The sequence below is a fragment of the Phasianus colchicus genome, chromosome 1 (genome assembly GCF_987193195.1).
Source record: "Phasianus colchicus chromosome 1, bPhaCol1.hap1.1, whole genome shotgun sequence".
In the NCBI taxonomy this organism is placed as follows: Eukaryota; Metazoa; Chordata; class Aves; order Galliformes; family Phasianidae; genus Phasianus; species Phasianus colchicus.
In genome coordinates, this window is record NC_143436.1 from 195,288,163 (window position 1) to 195,307,631 (window position 19,469).

The following is a 19,469-nucleotide window of genomic DNA, read 5'->3' on the forward strand; positions in this document are numbered from 1 at the left end:
TTACTGGGGCTACCAGTGCCTCTTTGGCCTTAGCAGGTAGAGACCCGCCATCAACACCAGATTTCATTTCTGCCACCCAAAAATGTGCTTTGCTCTCCAATAGTATCCTTTGCAGATGGTGGAAAACTCTCCATGGTGGCATCAGAATTTGGGGAACAGGGAGGGTGCCGCCTTTCCAAAGGGGGATTGAAAGCAAAACAGGGGATGGGGGAAGACAATGTGAGACAGAGACTGAGTAAACCTGTACTGTCAGAGCATGGGCTGGATGACCTAATAGGCTTCTCACATTCCTGATCTGTGATTTATAAATGTGCTTTTTGGTCTCAGCAAGTGACTCCAATAACTGAGTTTTCTTTTCCATCCCCATTACCCTTTACTTTTTCCTCCCGACGCTTGGAGATGTTTCCAATTATAGGTTCTCACAAGCAAAGGCATGAAGTTCAGGCCTGGGAGATGTTCAGAAAACACCTTCCTGCATCTTACTTTTTTATTCTTGGCGGGCTCCCTGGAGCTTGGCTCATTCGACAAGAAACAGCCATTACTGCCATTTACTGAATTCTTCCCAAAGGGGCTGCAGCGTTTCCTCTGTCGACCTTCTGGCAGATCTTTTCCCCTCTTCTATAAAGCACATTTCATTCTCTAATGGTGATAATTTCAGGCCTTTGGTAATAATGCCATGCTACAGCAATCTCTCTTTAGTCCCCTTTCTTCACAACCAGTATGAGCTTCAGTCTGTGTTCATCATTCATTCCAACTCAAAGGTGGTTATTTCTGCTGTTTGATTTGTCCGTAATGGTGAGATGCAGGTGCATCAATATAGTCTTCCAAATCATAGAATCATAGAATCATGGTTGGAAAAGTCCATTAGGATGGTCTAGTCCAACTATCAGCACATCACCACCACTGCATCCACCACCAAGTCCTTTAAAGACACTGAAGACCTCCACACAGATCTGGAAGATGTGGTGCAGGACCTATCAGATAGATGGATCCTTCTTGAGGAGCAGCTAGGGCCACAAGGGACAATCCAAGTTGTATTTATGACTTTTATTCAAGGAGCAGCAAGGTGCTTCAATCTCTTGCCTGATTGTTACTTCAGCCCACTGCTGAGAGTTGCTGATACGTTTTCTGGAATAAACTTTCACAGATCTCTGGCACCAGGTGCTGGAGGTTGGACTCATCTCACCCATCTCTGCACTTATAGAGCTCAGATGGCTGCATCCAAGCTTGATGCCTAAGTTCCCCCTACAGATAGTGCAGAAAGAGCACTTTCAGGGCATGAGTTACTTTAGCCTCACTGATACTGGCTGCCCAGAGAGGCAGTGGATGTCCCATCCCTGGGGACATTCAAGGCCAGGTTGGATGGGATCCTGGGCAGCCTGATCTAATGGTTGGCAACCCTAGAGTGGATGGAGCTCAATGATCTTTAGGGTCCCATCTATCCTAAGCCATTCTATGATTCTGTAATTATTCTGCTGTAGATCTCCAGTGTGCATCAACTGATTATCTTATAGGAGCTCCATGGGTCAAAGAAGGACCCTGGAGGACTAACATGAAGTCCTCACCATGGAGGTTTGCAGTCAGATGACATTGGTACTGTTCCAAGACCTATGCTCTCTGCCTTCAAGAGCATGGTATGTCTGAGCTCACTGAGCACTGGGTGCAGAATTTCTGACAATTAAATACTCTACCCACTTCTTACCCTTGTCCAAAACTTTTGTTCTCTGTATATTTAATGAAGCTCTCTAAATATCTGTATGATGTATATATTTACATTGCTAGCAGAGTGGTGGTTTCCCTTCCAAGTTTGCCACTGATTATCCAGCACCAGAAATGCCAAATTCCAGTCGCCTGGGAATTTGTCAGTGCAGACCTGCTCAGCCCTAGCAAGGATTTTAGCTTTTTCCCGCTCACGGAGGAATTGGGGTTAGCAGTTATGCACAGCCTGGGGAGAGCTCCAACATACACAGCAGCTGGTTTGAGCCAACCTTGAGGTAGTTGGTGGAATATAGATGTGTTTTCCTGAAAGCTGGAGATCAGAGCTAATATCCCTGATCTTGGTTAGGGCTCATTTTTAGCTCCATTTCCATCTCATTTAACTTCTGAAGGACGTGGATGTTACAGCAATAAAGTAAAATATGCCCAGAAATGTGTCTGCTAATATGCCAAACTAACCAAGATGGCTTAGGATGAAACTGAAAGGCAACATTTAACAAGGAGAGAAGGAAATATGTGTTAAAGCAGTTGTGTTGCCAGGATCATATGCCAGGTACTGATGCAGCCAGCTAGAAAGTTGTTTTATGGGAATGAATAACATTTATGACTGCTCTAAGCAGGTCATAAAGATACAAAGAGAGTTACACACCAGACTTCTGCTGATCATTTTGGGTGCTTGAGAAATAATAGCACAGCATGCTCTCAGGCATGGCACCATTTGCTTTTTTCTTTTTTTTTTTTTAACCTGGAGCGTGAGACATTGCATACTGCAAGAACCAATGGGGCCTTACGGGTATTGCTGATTTCTTCCATGGTAACTTGCATTCTGGTTCTAGTGGATTCTTCCTAAGTTTTGACCATGATAATCTCTTTGCACGTATTTGCATTGTGCTTCTGCACTAAATCTTCAGAGACTGGAGAAATAGACTTAGATATCTACGTGCAACAGTGATGGAACTGGTGGAGGCCCTTGGCATTAACTCCATGGGAAAGCATCTGTTTTGCAAACTTGGTGGCTTTTCCCTAGATCTTGCAGGGGATTTTCTCTATAATTAATCACATGACATTTAGTATAATCCTTAGAGTGTGTGAGACAGATGCTGAATGCAAATCACTGATAAAACCAGCCTCACTTTTTTTTTTTCTTCTGAATACCACTGTCATGGAGGACCCAGCTTTCCATTATCATGGATCCAACGGGTCGTTTTCCACTCTGTTGGGAGGTCTGTCCTCTTCATTCTTCTGCAAAAAAAAAAGAAAAAACCTTCCCATAAGTATTTACACAATCAGTCAACTTGGCATTCACCCCAGGAGATTTGTTCTGGCTCCTCTCGACGATGGGAGAAACACACAGGTTTCATGGCGAACTGTCCCACCCATCTTCAACATTTACCTTAGATGAGATAAATGACTCTGAACAGTTTCCCATCTCTCTCATCAACTTAAACTAGGCATGTAATTTGCATGTAGCTAATATTAGGTCAGCTGAACCTAGGCCAAAGCATTTGCTAGGTTGGAGGTAGACAAGAAATTAATACTGACACGAAGACTGACTTTTTGTGGGTTCTAATGCCTTTTTTTTGCATGTGCTTGTCTCCTCAGAGCTCTGTCCAAGACTCCTTCGGCTTTGGCCCTAAATCAAACCCAGCACTGCAAGCAGCTAGAAGGCCTGGTGGTTTCCCAGGTGCAATTGTGCCGCAGCAACCTGGAGCTGATGCAGACCATCATCCAGGCGGCACGGGAAGTAATAAAGACCTGCCGTAAAACTTTCTCAGACATGCGGTGGAACTGCTCTTCCATCGAGCTGGCTCCTAACTACCTGCTGGACTTAGAGAGAGGTAAACAGCACTGCTGCCTTGGGTGGGGAGCAGAGGTTGGAGAAGATGTACCTGGAGGTCTCTTCCAACCTCAGCCATTCTGTGTGTCTATGATTCCTCCACATGCTCCAAAAGCAGATCATACCCCAGTAGACAAGTTGCACGACCCCAAGTACCTCTTTCCCCTGCTAAGATCATAGAATCATAGAATGGCTTGGGTTGGAAGGGATCTCAAAGATTGTTTAGTTGCCAGCTACCAAATCAGGCTGCCCAGGGTCCCAACCAATCTGGCCTTGAAGGCCTCCATGGAATGGGCACCCACAGCTTCTCTGGGCAACCTGAAATTGGATGTTGTCTCCCATGATGAAGAGCTCTCACTGGAGATTTTCTCCAAGCCTGTAGAGGTCTCAGCTGCAAGGAGGCAGCGTGTTTGCCGTTCTGTGGGGCAGAGATTATGTGGGTCTCTTTTTGGGGAATACTTAGCCATCCCAGAAGCCTGAGTTGGAGTTTCTTATTTCTTGCAGGTACAAGGGAGTCAGCATTTGTGTATGCCCTTTCTGCTGCTGCCATCAGCCATACCATTGCCAGAGCCTGCACCACCGGGGACCTCCCTGGCTGTTCCTGTGGTCCCATCCCAGGTGAGACACCTGGACCTGGGTATCGATGGGGAGGATGTGCAGACAACCTCAACTATGGTCTTATCATGGGGTCCAAATTTTCAGATGCTCCCATGAAGATGAAAAAATCAGGATCACAAGCCAATAAACTGATGCATCTGCACAACAGTGAAGTAGGGAGACAGGTAACAAATCCACAAGAGTTATTGTACTTGTACAGTCCTCTTTAGTGGTCGGTCGCTCTGTGAGGTTCAGTGTCTCTATCAGCTAGCGAAAGGAGCAGGTTTCTCCCTGATTGCTCTCAACTCCTTTGGCCTGCTGAAGACTGTGGCTATCAGTCATGCTGGACCTCAGGAGGCCCTAAATGCTAATTCCAGCCCTCTAGAACCGTGGGTGGGATGTGTCATTGCCACACCTTCCACAGCCAAGGATGGCTGCGGCTTGCTTACCCCAGGAGGTGTGGTGGGGATGGGTCCCATGGTGCTCTGCCAAGGGCATTGCACACATGAAGTGCTGTGTAAGCACAGAGGATTACCATCTGGCAGACGTGTCCAGCAGCAGCTGCCTCCCAGCCATCTCTGCAGCCAGGAGGTCTGATGTGTTCCTTCTCAAACTGCTTTGCTAGTGATTACTCCCCTATCTGGCAGAAGCTGCTCTTAACAGCTTGCATTCAGTGGCTGTGCCAATGGAGGGATAACACTGTGCATGCTACTTGGCATGCCCCAAGGAGCAAATCCCCACCACGGCTCTTTATGCAGCTTGAGAAATTGGGGTGGGGAGCTGTAAAGGCTTCAGCAGTTCCCTGTGCTGGTTCTACTGCACGACTTGTCCTTCTAGGGCAAAACTTGGAGCATACTGAGCTCACTGGCAGCTTACTGTGTAGCTATGGGCTGAACTTACCTTTGCAGAGCAAAACCCAATCAAAATCACCCCCTCTGGGTGTTTTTCTCTATGGTTCCCTGCATTCCCACTCTATCTTATTATTATTATTATTATTGCTGTGTCTTGAGTTTTTGTTTGAATTGCAATGGGCAAATTTTCACTTGGGGTGCAGCATTGTCATGGCTGGTGGATTCACTGCTATATCCTACCAGACCAGAGCAGAACTGAAGGAAAAGTCTCTGCTGGCCCCATGCTCAGCAGAAAGGCAGGGTGTGGGTGCTTTGAATTCATCAGTGCCTTGACATCTGTTACCCAATGCCTAAACGTGTTGCAGGCAGACATGCACATTAAGAATCTATTTATGAATTGCTTTGATTTTCAGATCCTAATTTAGAGAGTATAAATGCAGCTCTATGTAGATATCTGATCAAAATTCAACATAGTCTGCTGGCTGCAAAAGTGTCCTGCTGAGAGCAGTTGGGGGCTAATTGTGATGAAAAAGGGCTGTGGGATTTCATTCCTTTTGCAAGTAGCTGCTCAAGCACAGCTGTGCAGAAATCAGAGCAGCAGGCCTTTTCTATAGCAGTCTCCATTAAGAAAAAGTCTTATTTAGTAAGCTTGTGGGATGTTTGGACTTAAGAGCAGGACATTTCCTAACTCCTGCATTCCTTTTTGCAGGTCTTGAAAGCCTCTCTTGAAATGAAATGTAAGTGCCATGGAGTTTCTGGGTCATGCTCTATCAAGACCTGTTGGAAAGGCCTTCAAGAGCTGCGAGACATTGCACTGGACCTCAAAAACAAGTATTTGTCAGCCACCAAGGTCGTTCATCGGCCCATGGGCACACGCAAATACCTCGTGCCAAAGGATATTGATATCAGACCGGTTAAGGAGACAGAGCTGATTTACCTGCAGAGCTCGCCTGATTTCTGCATGAAGAATGAGAAAGTGGGGTCGCACGGGACCCAGGACAGGTGAGGGTTTCTGCACTCTGTGCCCCTAAGAAGAGGCAGAGGGGATCATGTATGAATAATAGGCAAATCATTGTGGGGGTAGCGTACATGCACAGGCAAAAATTATCTCTGATGATCAGTGCAGTACAGAGATGCCCAAGACTCTCAGTGATGGTTGTGGCTAATATGGAGCCGTAGATACCTTGCATTATAGAATTAGGCACAAAATATCTTTGAAATACCCTAGGAAAACCATATAGACCGCTCATCTCCACAGATACAATGATCAAGCAGATGATATTGATCGTATTGAGTTCCTCTTGCAATCATTGCTCATCTGATGAGCTGTTACTCTACTTTTAGGCAAGTAAGGCAAGAGTTAACCCAATTAGGACCGGTGCTTCCAGGCAGCCTTAAAAAAAGTCCTCTCACCCACAAGGATAAATCTTGAGGATTTTTATTCCATTGGCTTTTAAGAAACCATGTATGTTTGGATTGCTCATATCTATGAAGAGATATGACTTCATTCCATTAATATTGGTGATTCAAGGTCATCACACTCAAGCCTTCAGTGGGCACAGTGCTGTGCAGGAAGCAGACATGCATATCTTTTCCCATGATTTGTGGAACTCCCTCTATGACAAATCAATTCCACAGCTGAGCACTAGACCCTCTGACAGCCAAACAGCTGTGTATCTCCAGAATTTTGCAGGATTTTCAGGACTTTTGTTCAGGGAATGTAATGGCTGGATTTCAAGATGGCTCATTCACTGCTATCTGCTGACTTGGCTTTTTTTTTCAGAGAGTTCCCATCATTATTCAGTGCTCTTTGTGCTACCTCGTTGTGCACTCTCAGGCTGTCATGTTGCAAGGTGCATGCAAGTGCTCTTTTGCAGGGCATCTTCCTTTCCACTCTTGTTGGACGTAATGGTCTTTCCATTGTGCATTGAATGTAGTGAAGGTTTTACTATGCCAGAAAGGAAGTAAATGACCTCAATGCACAAAAGATTAGACTTTTTTCAGTTATCTTTGATTAGTAGGAATTTATACTTAGGAGATTATAGAAGATATCCTTTGGTAGTGGTCATTTATTCTCTAGGATTACAATTCTATAGACTATATATCAGCATCCACGGTTGACCAGGTGAAGATGAAAGTTGTGTGAGACACCTTGTATGAAGCATTAGCAAGTGAAGATGTTTATGAGTCATTGAGGGTTGTAGAGAAGAAAGCATGTGCTAAAAGTGTTGTCTGAAGGAAAATGTCATTTGAGCAGAAGCAATGTTTCTATGGATTTGTATGGATTTTGACAAATTCTTGTTTTTAAAATGACCTATTTGTTGAAACTCCCTGTTTTGCAATGAAAAACCGTGGAGGTTATTTGGAAGCTGGTTTTGTAGGAATTGTATGAAATCAAGAGGTTGTGTCAAAAACAAGTTGAATTCATTAGAGATCTGCCAAGTGAAACATTTTCCATGAACTGAAATCCTTTTAAAGGAGGAGGAAGACACGGCTTCCTATAATTTCATTTTACAGGAGATTTTGCCATCTTATCCCAGCGAGGGATGAAAAATATGTTGTGGTCTTGAGTGATCTTTTTTTTTTTTTTCTTGAGGATAGGAAAATGCGTATTGCAGGCGTCCATTTATCCTGAGCAGGGTGAGAGCAGAGATTGTGAGCCTGCCAGGCAAGGATCCAGGGGAAGTGAGGCTGAGTGAGGACTTAGAGGAGCGAGATATTTAGGCAGGAGGGGATGACTTTCAAAAGAAACCTGTCAATAAGTGCTCCTTATTGTTGGATGTGCAAGATGATGATGACTATGAGAGGGGAGGAGAGTGAGATAGACCTATGTTGAGTTGTGGTCATCTCTTGGGCCACGCTGTAAGGTCATCTCTAGTTACATCCAGTGCAATTGAGAAGATACCTAGTGTCTCAAAACTAGCAGCTATAGCAGCCCCTTCTCTTATTTAAATCAGAAGGAATGAGTATAATGTGTTTGCAGATGGGCTCATTTTTCTTCCTCCTCCTCCCATGGATGCCTTTTTTCCTCTGAATTTTCTTTTTTTCTCTCACAGGGAGGACATTTCATGTGTTTTAAACACGATGGCTCTGTTCCAGTGGCAGAGATAGTGCTTGGTGACAGGGACAAGGAAGCAGGAGCACAAAGGGGCAGCTGTTGGAGAGAGCAGGAAAAATACATGGCTCATGCTTACCCCACAGTGGTGTAAAATGCTTGTTTGGAAGTAGCCCAAAGAGGTTTTTACTCTATAAGCCAAGTCCCAGAGCATCTTAACATTTTATCCGTGTTCACATCAAAGATTTTGGGGAGAAATCCTGCTTTTTTTCTACTAGGCTAATTTTTAAGGTTTTCTTACAGCAAATGTAATCAAAAAAAAAGGATTTTAATAGTGGTCTCTGAGTTTGTTTTCTCTCTTTTTCCGTCATTTGCCTGTTCCCTCTTTGGCCTCTTTGTGTTCAAGAACAGAATCATAGAATCCTCAAGGCTGCAAAGACCACTAAGATCATCAAGTCCAACCATCAACCCAACCCTGTGATGCTCTAGGCCATGTCCCTCAGTACAACATTCACCCTTTTTGGGAACACCTCCAGAGACAGTGATTCCACCACTATGCTGGGCAGCCTGCTCTAATGCATTCCCACCCTTTCTGACAAAAGATATTTCCTAATCATATCCAACATGAACCTCCCCTGGTGCAATTTAAGGCCATGAGCTCTTGTCCTGTGGCTTCTTGTAGGGCACTGTTGTGCAGACCCTTCTCACTGTGCTCCAGGAGACCTGAGTCTGGGCAGCTTCACCACTTTCCAGCCCCACTTTCTTCCTCTAAAAGGGTGTAGAAGGGCGAGGTTCCCATTAATAACCTTTCAGTTGTATTTGAAACATTCAGATTTTCGTTACAAAAAGTGAGTTGTCTTGCATCATAAGGAGGAAAAGTCTTTTCTGCTTGTTCATATCTCGCTCGGAGAATGCTGGGAGCAGGACAAGGCCTGCCATAGCTGCAATGCTTTGTTCATTCTGGGTTTCTGTATGCTCCAGGGAGCAACCCTGCATTAGTAGGTGGGTGGAAGGGATAATCTAATCGGTCGCTTCCATCTCTATAATTATCCTTCACATTGCTTGGGCTCATTGTGCTAACTTCAGGCAGGAAAGGGAGTCAAGTTACTTTGTAGTGGCACTATGTGAAAATCCACTCGGAAAATGCAAACCTGGCTACTCCAAAACCTTTCAGGGCTCTTCTCTGAAAGCTTTTTCAAAGCCTTGTTCAGCACAAGCCTGAAGTGATTTCTAAGACATTTCGGCCCTCCTTAGTTTCATGTTGAAATCAGAAATGGTTTGGGAATCCACATGCCTTCAAGCAGTTGGGGTGGATCCAGATTTCAAAGCCAGGCAGCTGAACACAGACCTGTGATTTGAAGCCTCACCACTCTTTGAAGTGCTCAAAATCTGATTAAGGAGCTGAATTTTGCAACTGGCTTGCTGCAGCCACAGCTTTCACTGATGGCAGCCAAACTCCATGGGTTTGTTTGCCACCATCATGCTTACATAGCTAATAATAATCGTCTGGAGAAAAATCTACAGGAGCAAATCTGTGGAGTAGCATGTGGATTATATGATTTTTGATATGAGTTAACCATGTGGAATGAGAGGTTGGTTAAGATGAAAGAGAATGGCCTTAAATTGCACGAGGGGAGATTAAGCTTGGATATTAGGAAATATTTCTTCTCAGAAAGAGTTGTAATGCATTGGAGCAGGCTGCCCAGGGAGGTGGTGGAGTCACCATCCCTGGAGGTGTTCAGGAACCATGGAGATGTGGCACTGAGGGACATGGCCACTGGGCATGCTGGGGATGGACTGGAGTTGGGGTTAATGATCTTGAAGGTCTTTCCCAAACTTAATGACTCTATGATTCTAAATACATATATATTTATACATATATATATATATACTGCATATATATTTCAGAGCTTTCTTGGAGGAAAACACCCTGTAACTCATCTTTTAATGAGGTTGTTCGGTTTTCTCCAGACTGAAAAATTCATTATCAGCTTCATGCAGGAGATAAAGAATAGCAGATTATAAAATAGGGATCTCTGTTGTGAGAAAAGAAGCAAAAGTATTAACCTCCTTTATCAGTAGGGTGCAACGTATCGTATTTCAAAGTCTGTTTAAAGTCCCATAAGGAATCCAAGGAAAGAGAAATTCTGCAATACAGGCAAAGGCTTCTGATGCCTTGAAGGGATTACTGAGTTGTTTATTACTGATCTTTCCCAAAGCTGCTTTGGAGACACACAAATACTACTCCCTCTTTGCTGAAGATGGGAAGGAGCTCCCTTACACTACAGAAATTGGGTTGCAGTGTTGTTTTGAAGCCAAGCAGGGCTGATAAGCCACCACTCCTTTGCTGACTCACTTGGGCAATGAATATGACCATCTTTTTGTGGCTGTTTCTTGTCCATGTATTTGTTCTTATTTTGCAATACATAAAATTAGTTTTATCTCTCTCCTGAGGTGTCTTATGCTGATATGTTTTGTTGGATAAGAACATGCATGGAGTTAATTAACCATGCATCTGCTGCTTGGTGGCGACAAGTTTTGGCTACAAAATCTTTGTGGCTGGTGACATACTGATGGTCAAAACAGCAAGGTTCATTGAATGCATAGAATCGTTTGAATTGTAAGGGATATGTTGAGATCATCTGGCCCAAATCCCCTGCAGTGAAAAGGAACACCTACCGTTCAGTCAGGTGCTCAGAGACCCATCCAGCCTGACCTTGGGTGTATCCAGGGATGAGGAAACCACCTCTCTGGACAGCCTGTGCCAGTCCTTCACTACTTTCACTATAAAAATACTTCTTCCTTATATCCAGTCTAAATCTCTCCTGTTCTCGTTTGAAACGCTTTCCCCTTGTCCTATCTCATCAGACCCTGCTAAAGAATCAGTCTCCTTCTTCCTTACAGCCTCCCTTTTGATACTGGAAGGTCACTCTGAGGTCTCCCTGGAACATTCTCTTCTCCAGGCTGCACAACCCCAGCTCTCTCAACCTGTTCTTGTAGGAGAGATGTTCCATCCTTCGGATCATTTTTGTGGCCCTCCTCTGGACACACTCCAACAGGTCCATGTCTCTCCTGTACTGAGGACTCCAGATCAGAACAGAAATGGACCCACTAGATATTCGGTGTTTAATGAGAGCCCTTTGCTTTGATCCCATTTGTGTCCTACTATCCTGCTTATCATCTGCTTGGGTGGGAAATGTCCTCAATGTGTGATTATGGGGTCAATGAAATTTCTTTACAGTATCACCCATATTTAGAGGGGGACAAGTGATAGTTATGGGTAGACAACAACATTTGGTGTTTGGTGTCCATGACAGCCTTCTTGGGTTTCTGTTACGCAATGAGGGCACAATATGATGAACTTCAACTTGTTTAGAATTCACATGACGATTTAATAATTTTGGAGCCCTTATCCCCGATGCCAACTTTTGTTCATGGCACTCAACAAATACTGATGGAATCATAGAATGGCTTGGGTTGAAAGGGACTTCAAGGATCATAATGTTCCAACTCCCTGCCATGGGCAGGGTTTGCCAACCACTACATCAGTCTGCCCAGGGACCCATCCAGCCTGGCCTTGAACATCTCCAAGGATGGGGTATCCACTGCTTCTCCAGGCAGCCTGTGCCAGCACCTCATCATGTTTTGCATGAAGAATTTCCTCCTGACATCTATAATGACTGAGAAATAATGAACTATTCTTCTGTGGGTGTCCCAGAAGTTTACACTGAAGGAAATTCAGAAAAATACTGTCTTTCTTTTTCTCCCACTTGCTCTTTCCATCTTTCTAAGGCAGTGTGCTCGTAGTTGGCACCAATTTCAGTAGCTGGGCCAGCTGTAGTTTGGGTCATCTGTAGTTTCTTGAGCTTTTCCTCATTTAAATTTCAGGGAAGATTTGAGAGACCTGGATTTGACCTGAAAATATCTGCAAATCATTAATTTACTTATTGTAAAATTGCAGTGGATAGTGATTTAAGGTGGAAAAAATAAGCCAGTTCTCCTAATATGTTTAGTCACTCTGCATCAAACCAGTGCTGAGGTTCGAGGACAGCAGAAATGGCTTTCCATACAGTGAGATTGAACAGAGAATACCTGGTCCATCACTGGTTTGTCACTTCTTTTAAAACCATTTTCTGCAAACAACCTGTTCCAGGCTTTACTATCCTCTGAGTTACGTTTGACTTAATCTGAATTTCCTTTCTTTTCCTACTTCTTTTTCTATTTGTTTTTTTTTACTTTTTCTTTTTCCTTTCATTTTTCTTTTCCTTTTTTCTTTCCAAATTAGACTGATTGTCTTTTTCTCTTCGTATAAACAAAAGTTGTTGTCTCTTTTTTTGTAATGGTCCTTTCTAGGTGGGAAGACAGCTTTTCTTACACATTTCCCTAAGCCAGTTCCCTCAACCCTTTCTGCTTTCTGAACTGCTCCTCTCTGCTCCTCTGACTCTCCTGAGAACATTCCCACGTTTATCTGGATCTTGCTCAGAATGCATTGCTTGCTTTGCATTTTAATCCACTCTCAGAAATGCTCTCATATCCCTTCTCCCCAGCATTATCCACAAGTTTGTAAGTTTACTCTCTCTTCTTTAATGAAAATACAGGCTGGTTTCAGGATCTCCCTTGATATCCCCCTGCTGACATGAAGTATTGATAACTCTCTTTCGTACAGTTGTTCAGTGTCAGTCTCCAGATATTCCCCATGGCTGAGAGAGCAATTTAAAAGTAGTTAAGATCCTGCCCTTAAAATCTGACATGCAGTTGTGCACTTTGATGTATTTTTAGCTATGCCCATTGTTTTACATACTTCCTGGGGGACTCCAACTATTTTTCTTTTATGTACTGCTGTGCAGCATGACATTACTGGAGCAAGGGGCACTAGAGAAACGACAAGAAATTTGATCTAAATGAGAAAAAAAAAGAAAGAATTTCTTTACTCAGCAGTAGTGTCTTCTGGGAGTTGTGGCTGCTGGAGTTCATGGAGACAGGTGGTTTCCCTGAGGTCAGACAGGGATGAGACAAATCGTGCCCAAGGGGACACCATGAGGTTAAGCAGGAACATCATCCCAAATTCAGCAGCCCAGATGTTGGGCAAGTACGAGGGGACAGACTCCAGAAAGTGGTCTGATTTGTGTTTTTCTCTCTGAACAGCATCTCCCACCTGAAGAGATGCTCAGCATGACACCGAGGGACATAGCTTAGTGGGCATGATGGTGATGGGTTGATCGTTAGATTTGATCTTTTCCAACCTTAATAATTCTGTGATTCCCACAGACATTGCAGAGTACTGAGTCAGGCAGGCAGTTACAGACTCAGAAGGACATCATCTCTAGCCAGAAAGTACTTCTTTCCTTCATGACCCTAAGAGATCTGGAATGTCTGTTCTATGTGGGATGGTAGAAGATGGATTGTTTCAGGTAGAAAAGGAGTCCCTGTCCTTAGAATCACAGAATCACAGAATCATACAGTCACAAATGTTGGAAAAAACCTCTCACATCATTTAGTCTAACTGTGGCCCATCTTGCTTTTGACTAGACCAATTCACTCAATTCTCCTAAAACAGATCTTAAGTGGTTTTAAGGATAGCTTGAACAAGCTCTGGTCTGATCTTATGATCTGATTTTTGGGTGATCCGATGTGGAGGAGTTGAACTCAGTGATCCTTATGGGTGCCTTCCACCTCAAGATATTCTACGATTCCATTATTCTAGGATGCCATCCACAGTTTGTTTCTGATTCAAAATCCGAACAAATCAGCAAATCTGCTTCTCTATCCTCTGAAATGGGTATGCTAATGGAGGGAGGAGATGGCTCAGAGGTGTGAGATGGGGAAGACTCAGAAATGCAAAGATGTCCTCTGTTGGGACTCTCAGGGTGATGCACAGCGACATACCTGCCTTAGTAGTTGGCAACCCTGCCTGTGGCAAGGGGTTTGGAGCTAAAACTTTGAGTTCCCTTTCAACTCAAGCCATTCTATGACATGTTTGTATAATATGTACAGCAGAGGTTTTCCAAATGAGGGCTGGAAAGGGGAGATTTTGGACAAGAAGATTGAGTGGGATGTGTCTTGTCAGCAGGGCTGACCTCTTCCCTTCTTGCATAAAGAAGAACAAAACACTGTGGCAACATGAAAGCCTGCTTCTGAGCCAGGACCCTGGCTGGGATTATGGCTGCAGCATCATTTTTCAAGTCTGGTCTTCCAAGTGCTGCTGGAGGTTATGATGTTGTGTTAAGATGCAATCGTCCATGTTCGTGTTTTCTCTTTGCGACTCGGGAGGAGGACATTTCTCTGAGTTGTTGGAATTGTGCTGGACCAGGCCCAAAACAAATGACATTGAACTTAACCCATCAGCAGGGAGCCTGATGGGATTGCAGCCGTGGGCTTGGAAAGCAGACATCCAGGAGCAGCTTCTGTGGGTAAACTCTGGTCTTTTTGCTCCTTTGTCTTCCCTACTTGCTTTTCACATGGATAGTTACAGCTGAAAAACTCACTTTTTTTTTTTTTTTTTTTTTTGTATTTGTTTAAAAAGGAAAGAAAATTAAGAAAATTCACCCATGCTTATAATTTAAAACAGAAAACCAAACATGCTTAGTGGCATGGTCAGAAAAGTCTTCTAGAAACATATTCAGGTTCAAGACAGGGTTATAGTGTTGCTTTTGGCTCTTCATCTTCCCATCTTCCAGAATGTCCCTGATATTTGATTAACAATGGTGAAGATTTTTTTGTAAGATTTTATTATTTCTCTGTATTTTAAGCTATATAGGATGGGTCCTAAGGGAAATATTATTTTGATTCTTCCCCCTCTTTCTTTTTTTGCAAACCACAGGAACTGAGAGCAAGGAAGGGGGTGATTCCCTGTTCCCAGACAGCAGGTGGAAGAGTTTTGCTCTCTAAATGTGATAAAACTGACTCCTAGGTGGCGGACTGGAGTCAGAGGGTCATCATTTCCCTTGTCTTGGCCATTTGAATGGGTTCTTAGGACAAGGGGGAACACCGTCTCTAGGTGAACCTTTGGGCAGTCTTCTCACTACCTTTCCAGTCTCCAGCAAAGCTGAGTGAGATCGTGAAATTCTCCTCCCTCTTCTAATATCAACATCCTTATATTTGAACATTTGGTCTGGATATTTATTGCCTTTATGAATCTGTTTATGAGGATTTGTTCAAAGGTTTCCTGGAGGAGGGGCCCTGGCCCATGGGGCAGTAACAGTGCCTTTGGTTCAACATTGGGCAAACATACTCAGTGTGGTGGCAGCCCTCATCTTTGGTAGAAGCTTTCAAAGGTTTTTAAATATTTACACACACTCCCAAATGAAGGGGAGAAGGGGGGGAGCCTTTAAAAAAAATGAGCCTGGTGAGGAATGCGAGTCAGAAATAACAAACAGGAGGCCTGCCTGAGTCAGAAATAAATAAGGGAAGAACAAGAACAAAATCTCAACACCTCATTAATACCATAACTTTTCCTAAAGCATTACCTCATGAGGAATTCCTATAAATCTCATGGATTTGTTTTCTTCTATTACTGGAGTGTTCAGTCCAAGTGTCAGACTCATGCTCCTCTCTTCTTTCTCTACCCCAACTGGCCTTACACTGTTTCTGTCCAAACTAGACAGGCAGGAGAGAATTTAGGAGAGATGCCAACAGTGCCCCCACGGTCATCAAACTGCCTTTCCTACATTAGCATCAAGTGTCCATCCAGCTCACAGCCACACTGTGTTGGGTGCACAATGACATCTTTTGCTCTGAAGCATTCGTGTCCAGCCAAGTATCTGACCCAACATGAGTGTTTTCTCCGTGGGTTATATGGGGAGAAGCTGAGGGGATTGGTTTGGTCCAGCCTGAAGAAGAGGAGGCTCAGGGGAGACATTATGTCTCTGTACAACTCCTAGAAATGAGGTTGTGGTGAGGTGAGTCTAGGCCTCGTCTCTCAGGTTAACAGTTAGGGTTAGAGGTAATGGCCTTAAGTTGTACTGGAGAGATTCTGGTTGGATATAAGGAAGCTTTTATTCTCAGAAAGAGTGGTGAGGCATTGGCACAGCCTGCCCAGGGAGGTTGTGGAGTCAGCATCTCTGGAGGTGTTCAAGGTCGGTGGAGATTTGGCACTTGAGGGTATGGTTTAACAGGCATGGTAGAGACGAGTTGGGTTTGGACTTGGGGATCTTGGAGGTCTTTTCCAAGCTTAATGATTCTGTGATTCATTGATTCTATGATCTCTACAGCTCCTAGAGAAATGGCATCTGCAGGACACGGTTCATCTTATCCAAAAGTCAATGCCTGTTGCATTTTTACATCTAGTGACCCCACTTGGACAATTTTAGGAGAATGGGATAGCTGTTTATAGAATCATAGAATTGTAGAATCGTTAGAGTTGGAAGGGACCTTTAAAGGTCATCGAGTCCAACTCCAATGAACAGGGATGTACACTGCTGCATCAGTTTGCCCAGTGCCCAATCCATCCTCTCCTTGAAAGTCTCCAGAGATGGAGCGTCAACCACATCTCAACATCATCTCTAGACAACCCGTTGCAGTACTTCAGCACCCTCAATGTAAATATATCAACAAATACATCAAACCTAAATCTCCACCTCTTCAAGCTTGAAAGCATTTCCCTTGTTCTGTCACCACAGACCCTGCTGTATAGTCTGTCCCCTTCTTTCCTGTAGCTCCCCTTTAGAATGTGGAAGGCCACTATCAGGTCTCCCTGGAGCCTTCTCTTCTCCAGACTGCACAGTCCCAGCTCTCTCAGTCTGTCCTTGTAGGAGAGGTGTTCCATCCCTTGCATCATTTTTGTGGCCCTCCTCTGGACATGATCCAACAGGTCCATGTCTCTCCTGTACTGAGGACTCCTCCTCAGTGAGAAGTCCTCAGTACATACACTTGAGGGCTGCACTCAATCCTTTCATCCTCCAGCTAATATTGGTAGTGCAGACCTTGCACGTGGATTTCAAATTTCTTAAACCTCATGAGGTTCTCCTGGACCCACCTCTCAACCTGTCTAGGTCCCTTTGGATGGCATCACATCTCTCTGGTGTGTTGACTGCACCCCACAGCTTGGTGTCATCAGCAAACTCGATGAGCATGCACTCAACCCCACTGATAATGTAATTGATGAGGACATTAAAGAGTATTGGTCCCAGCACTTAACCTGTGGGACACCACTCATCACCAGTCTCCATCCAGACATTGAGACAGTGACACTACTCTCTGGACTTGATCCTGATGCCAGTTCTTCGTCCATTGAACAGTCTAGCCATCAAATTCATATCTTTCCAATTTGGAAAGAAGAATGTTGTGGAATACTGCATCAAAGGCCTTACTGAAGTCCAGATAGATGACATCAGTGGCTCTCCCCTTGTCCACTGATGCAGTCTCACCATCATAGAATGCTATTAGGTTGGTCAAAGAGGATTTGCCCTTGCTGAAGCCATGCTGGTTCTCCTGCATTACCTCTCTGCCTTCCTTGTGCTTTAGCATCACTTCCAGAAGAATCTGTTCCATGATCTTTCCTGGCACAAAGGTAGGTTGGTAGTTCCCGGGGTCATCCTTCGTAATCTTCTTAAAAACAAGTGTGATGTTTGTATATTGGTTGTGATTTTCCTGATAAGTTCAGAGTTAAATAATGGCTGTAAGAGTCTGCTCAGGAGCTTAAGCCCTTTCTTCTTTTTGTGTCACTACGTTCCTGACAGCGTAGACCCTCCCAGATCTTCTACATGCTTTAGGCACTGGAAAGCCACTGTAAGGTCTTCTCAGAGCCTTCTCCAGGTTCAGCAACCCCCAGCTCACTGCCCATTTCCATAGCAGATATGCTCCAGTCTCTGAGCATCCTCATGGACTCCTCCAGACCTGCTCTAATAGGTCCAGTACAGAGCTTGTCATCACTGGTTCAGAAAGCCCTGCTGGTCTTCACACTCACTCACCATGTTTCCTTTCCTCCAGGCAATGCAACAAGACCTCCAATGGGAGTGACAGCTGTGACCTGATGTGCTGTGGCAGAGGCTACAACCCCTACATGGACAAAGTAGTGGAGCGGTGCCACTGCAAATACCACTGGTGCTGCTACGTCACCTGTAAAAAGTGTGAGAGGACTGTCGAGAGATACGTCTGCAAATGAAAACACCTCACTCTGCTGAGCTGAGATGCTTCAGAGAAGAGAAAATATTTCCTTGACTAGATGTCGCTCATCTTGTACAGACATAGACTTGAAGAAAGATGGTAGGAGGAAAAAAAAATACGCAATCACATCAAGTAAAAAAGTGACTTTAAAGAAATGTAAAAAATGGAAGGCTTTCCCCCACCAATAAAATGCTCTCTGAGAAGACACAAACTCATTTGGGATGGTATCTTCTTCCAAAATCTTCCCTATGGTTGCCAATAACATCCAGCCATCAAGTGCCTTAATATTTTGAGAAGCAAAAGGCAAAAGTAGAAACTTTCCCTTGAGGAAGAAAAGCAGCTCCTGTCTGAATATAACCAAGACTCATGCTTGCCTATGCCTTCTTGCACAGATACTGAGTCTGCATTAGAAACATCCCAGAAGCAAAAACTCTACAACTTTTTCAGCAATAACTGCATTTGTTGCCAAAGACCTAATTTTTAAGATGGAGGCATCCACTCTGGATGGAAAAGGTGGAAAGAATTCAGGTCCATGCCCTGAAATGACCAACTCATTTTAACCTTTCTTTTATGCAGGTCTGTGACTTCCAATGGGACTTTTCTACAGGAAAACCTGACCCTAAGTTGTCTGGGCTTGATGGATTTTCATACACAGACATGGAAAACAAACAACCAAAAAGCCAGATTCCAGAGACAGTGAGAATAGGGCATGCTGAGAAGGGTGTTATGGGGTTCTTGGGTTGTAGTGGAGCCATTAGGATAAAGTATGAAACTGAAGTGAAAATCCAGTGGAAAATAATAAAACATAAAAAGCTCCTGCTCTCTTTCTCTTGCCCTTTGGGTCTTGCACTCTTAGCTCTGCCACACTGGACCATCCCATCCTTAGGAAAAGATGCCACTGTGTCTTTCCCCAAGCAAAACTATTGAACCAGCCCCAAAACGCTGCAGAGAGCAGGGTGGGTCTGGTCTGGTCCCAGTGTGCAGACGTGCAGGTAGCAGCCATTCCCCAAAATAAGGAGTGGGAACACAGCAGTCCTTCATGTGACCCTGCCCTGGTGCAGAGAAAACCACTATCGGTGGCTGTACATATTTTATTTTGTATGCGGACATACAGAAATATTTATAAGATATATCTCCTGCTTTACTCTGCTCTTCTTCCTACGTAAATATATCTCTATGTTATAAACAAGCCTTAACAATAGTACGCAATAAATGCTGAAGTTTCTGGTGCAACAGCAGAATGCTAGCTTATTATGTTTCATTCAAGTTTTCCTACTTGGAAAGCAAGCTGGGTCTCCTTCCCAAGGAT

General features: G+C 44.0%; 1 protein-coding gene across 1 annotated transcript in view; it reads left to right on the forward strand.

The window, feature by feature from the left end:
• Positions 1 to 18,451, forward strand: part of WNT11 (Wnt family member 11) — a 25,244-nt gene extending 6,793 nt beyond the window's left edge. Inside the window, exons 2-5 of the mRNA XM_031601066.2 lie at positions 3,319 to 3,554; positions 4,058 to 4,335; positions 5,711 to 6,003; positions 17,984 to 18,451. Coding sequence (XP_031456926.1) covers positions 3,319 to 3,554; positions 4,058 to 4,335; positions 5,711 to 6,003; positions 17,984 to 18,158 — 982 coding nt within the window. The 3' untranslated portion in view covers positions 18,159 to 18,451. The remainder of the gene's footprint in view (positions 1 to 3,318; positions 3,555 to 4,057; positions 4,336 to 5,710; positions 6,004 to 17,983) is intronic.
• The last annotated feature ends 1,018 nt before the right edge of the window (positions 18,452 to 19,469 follow it).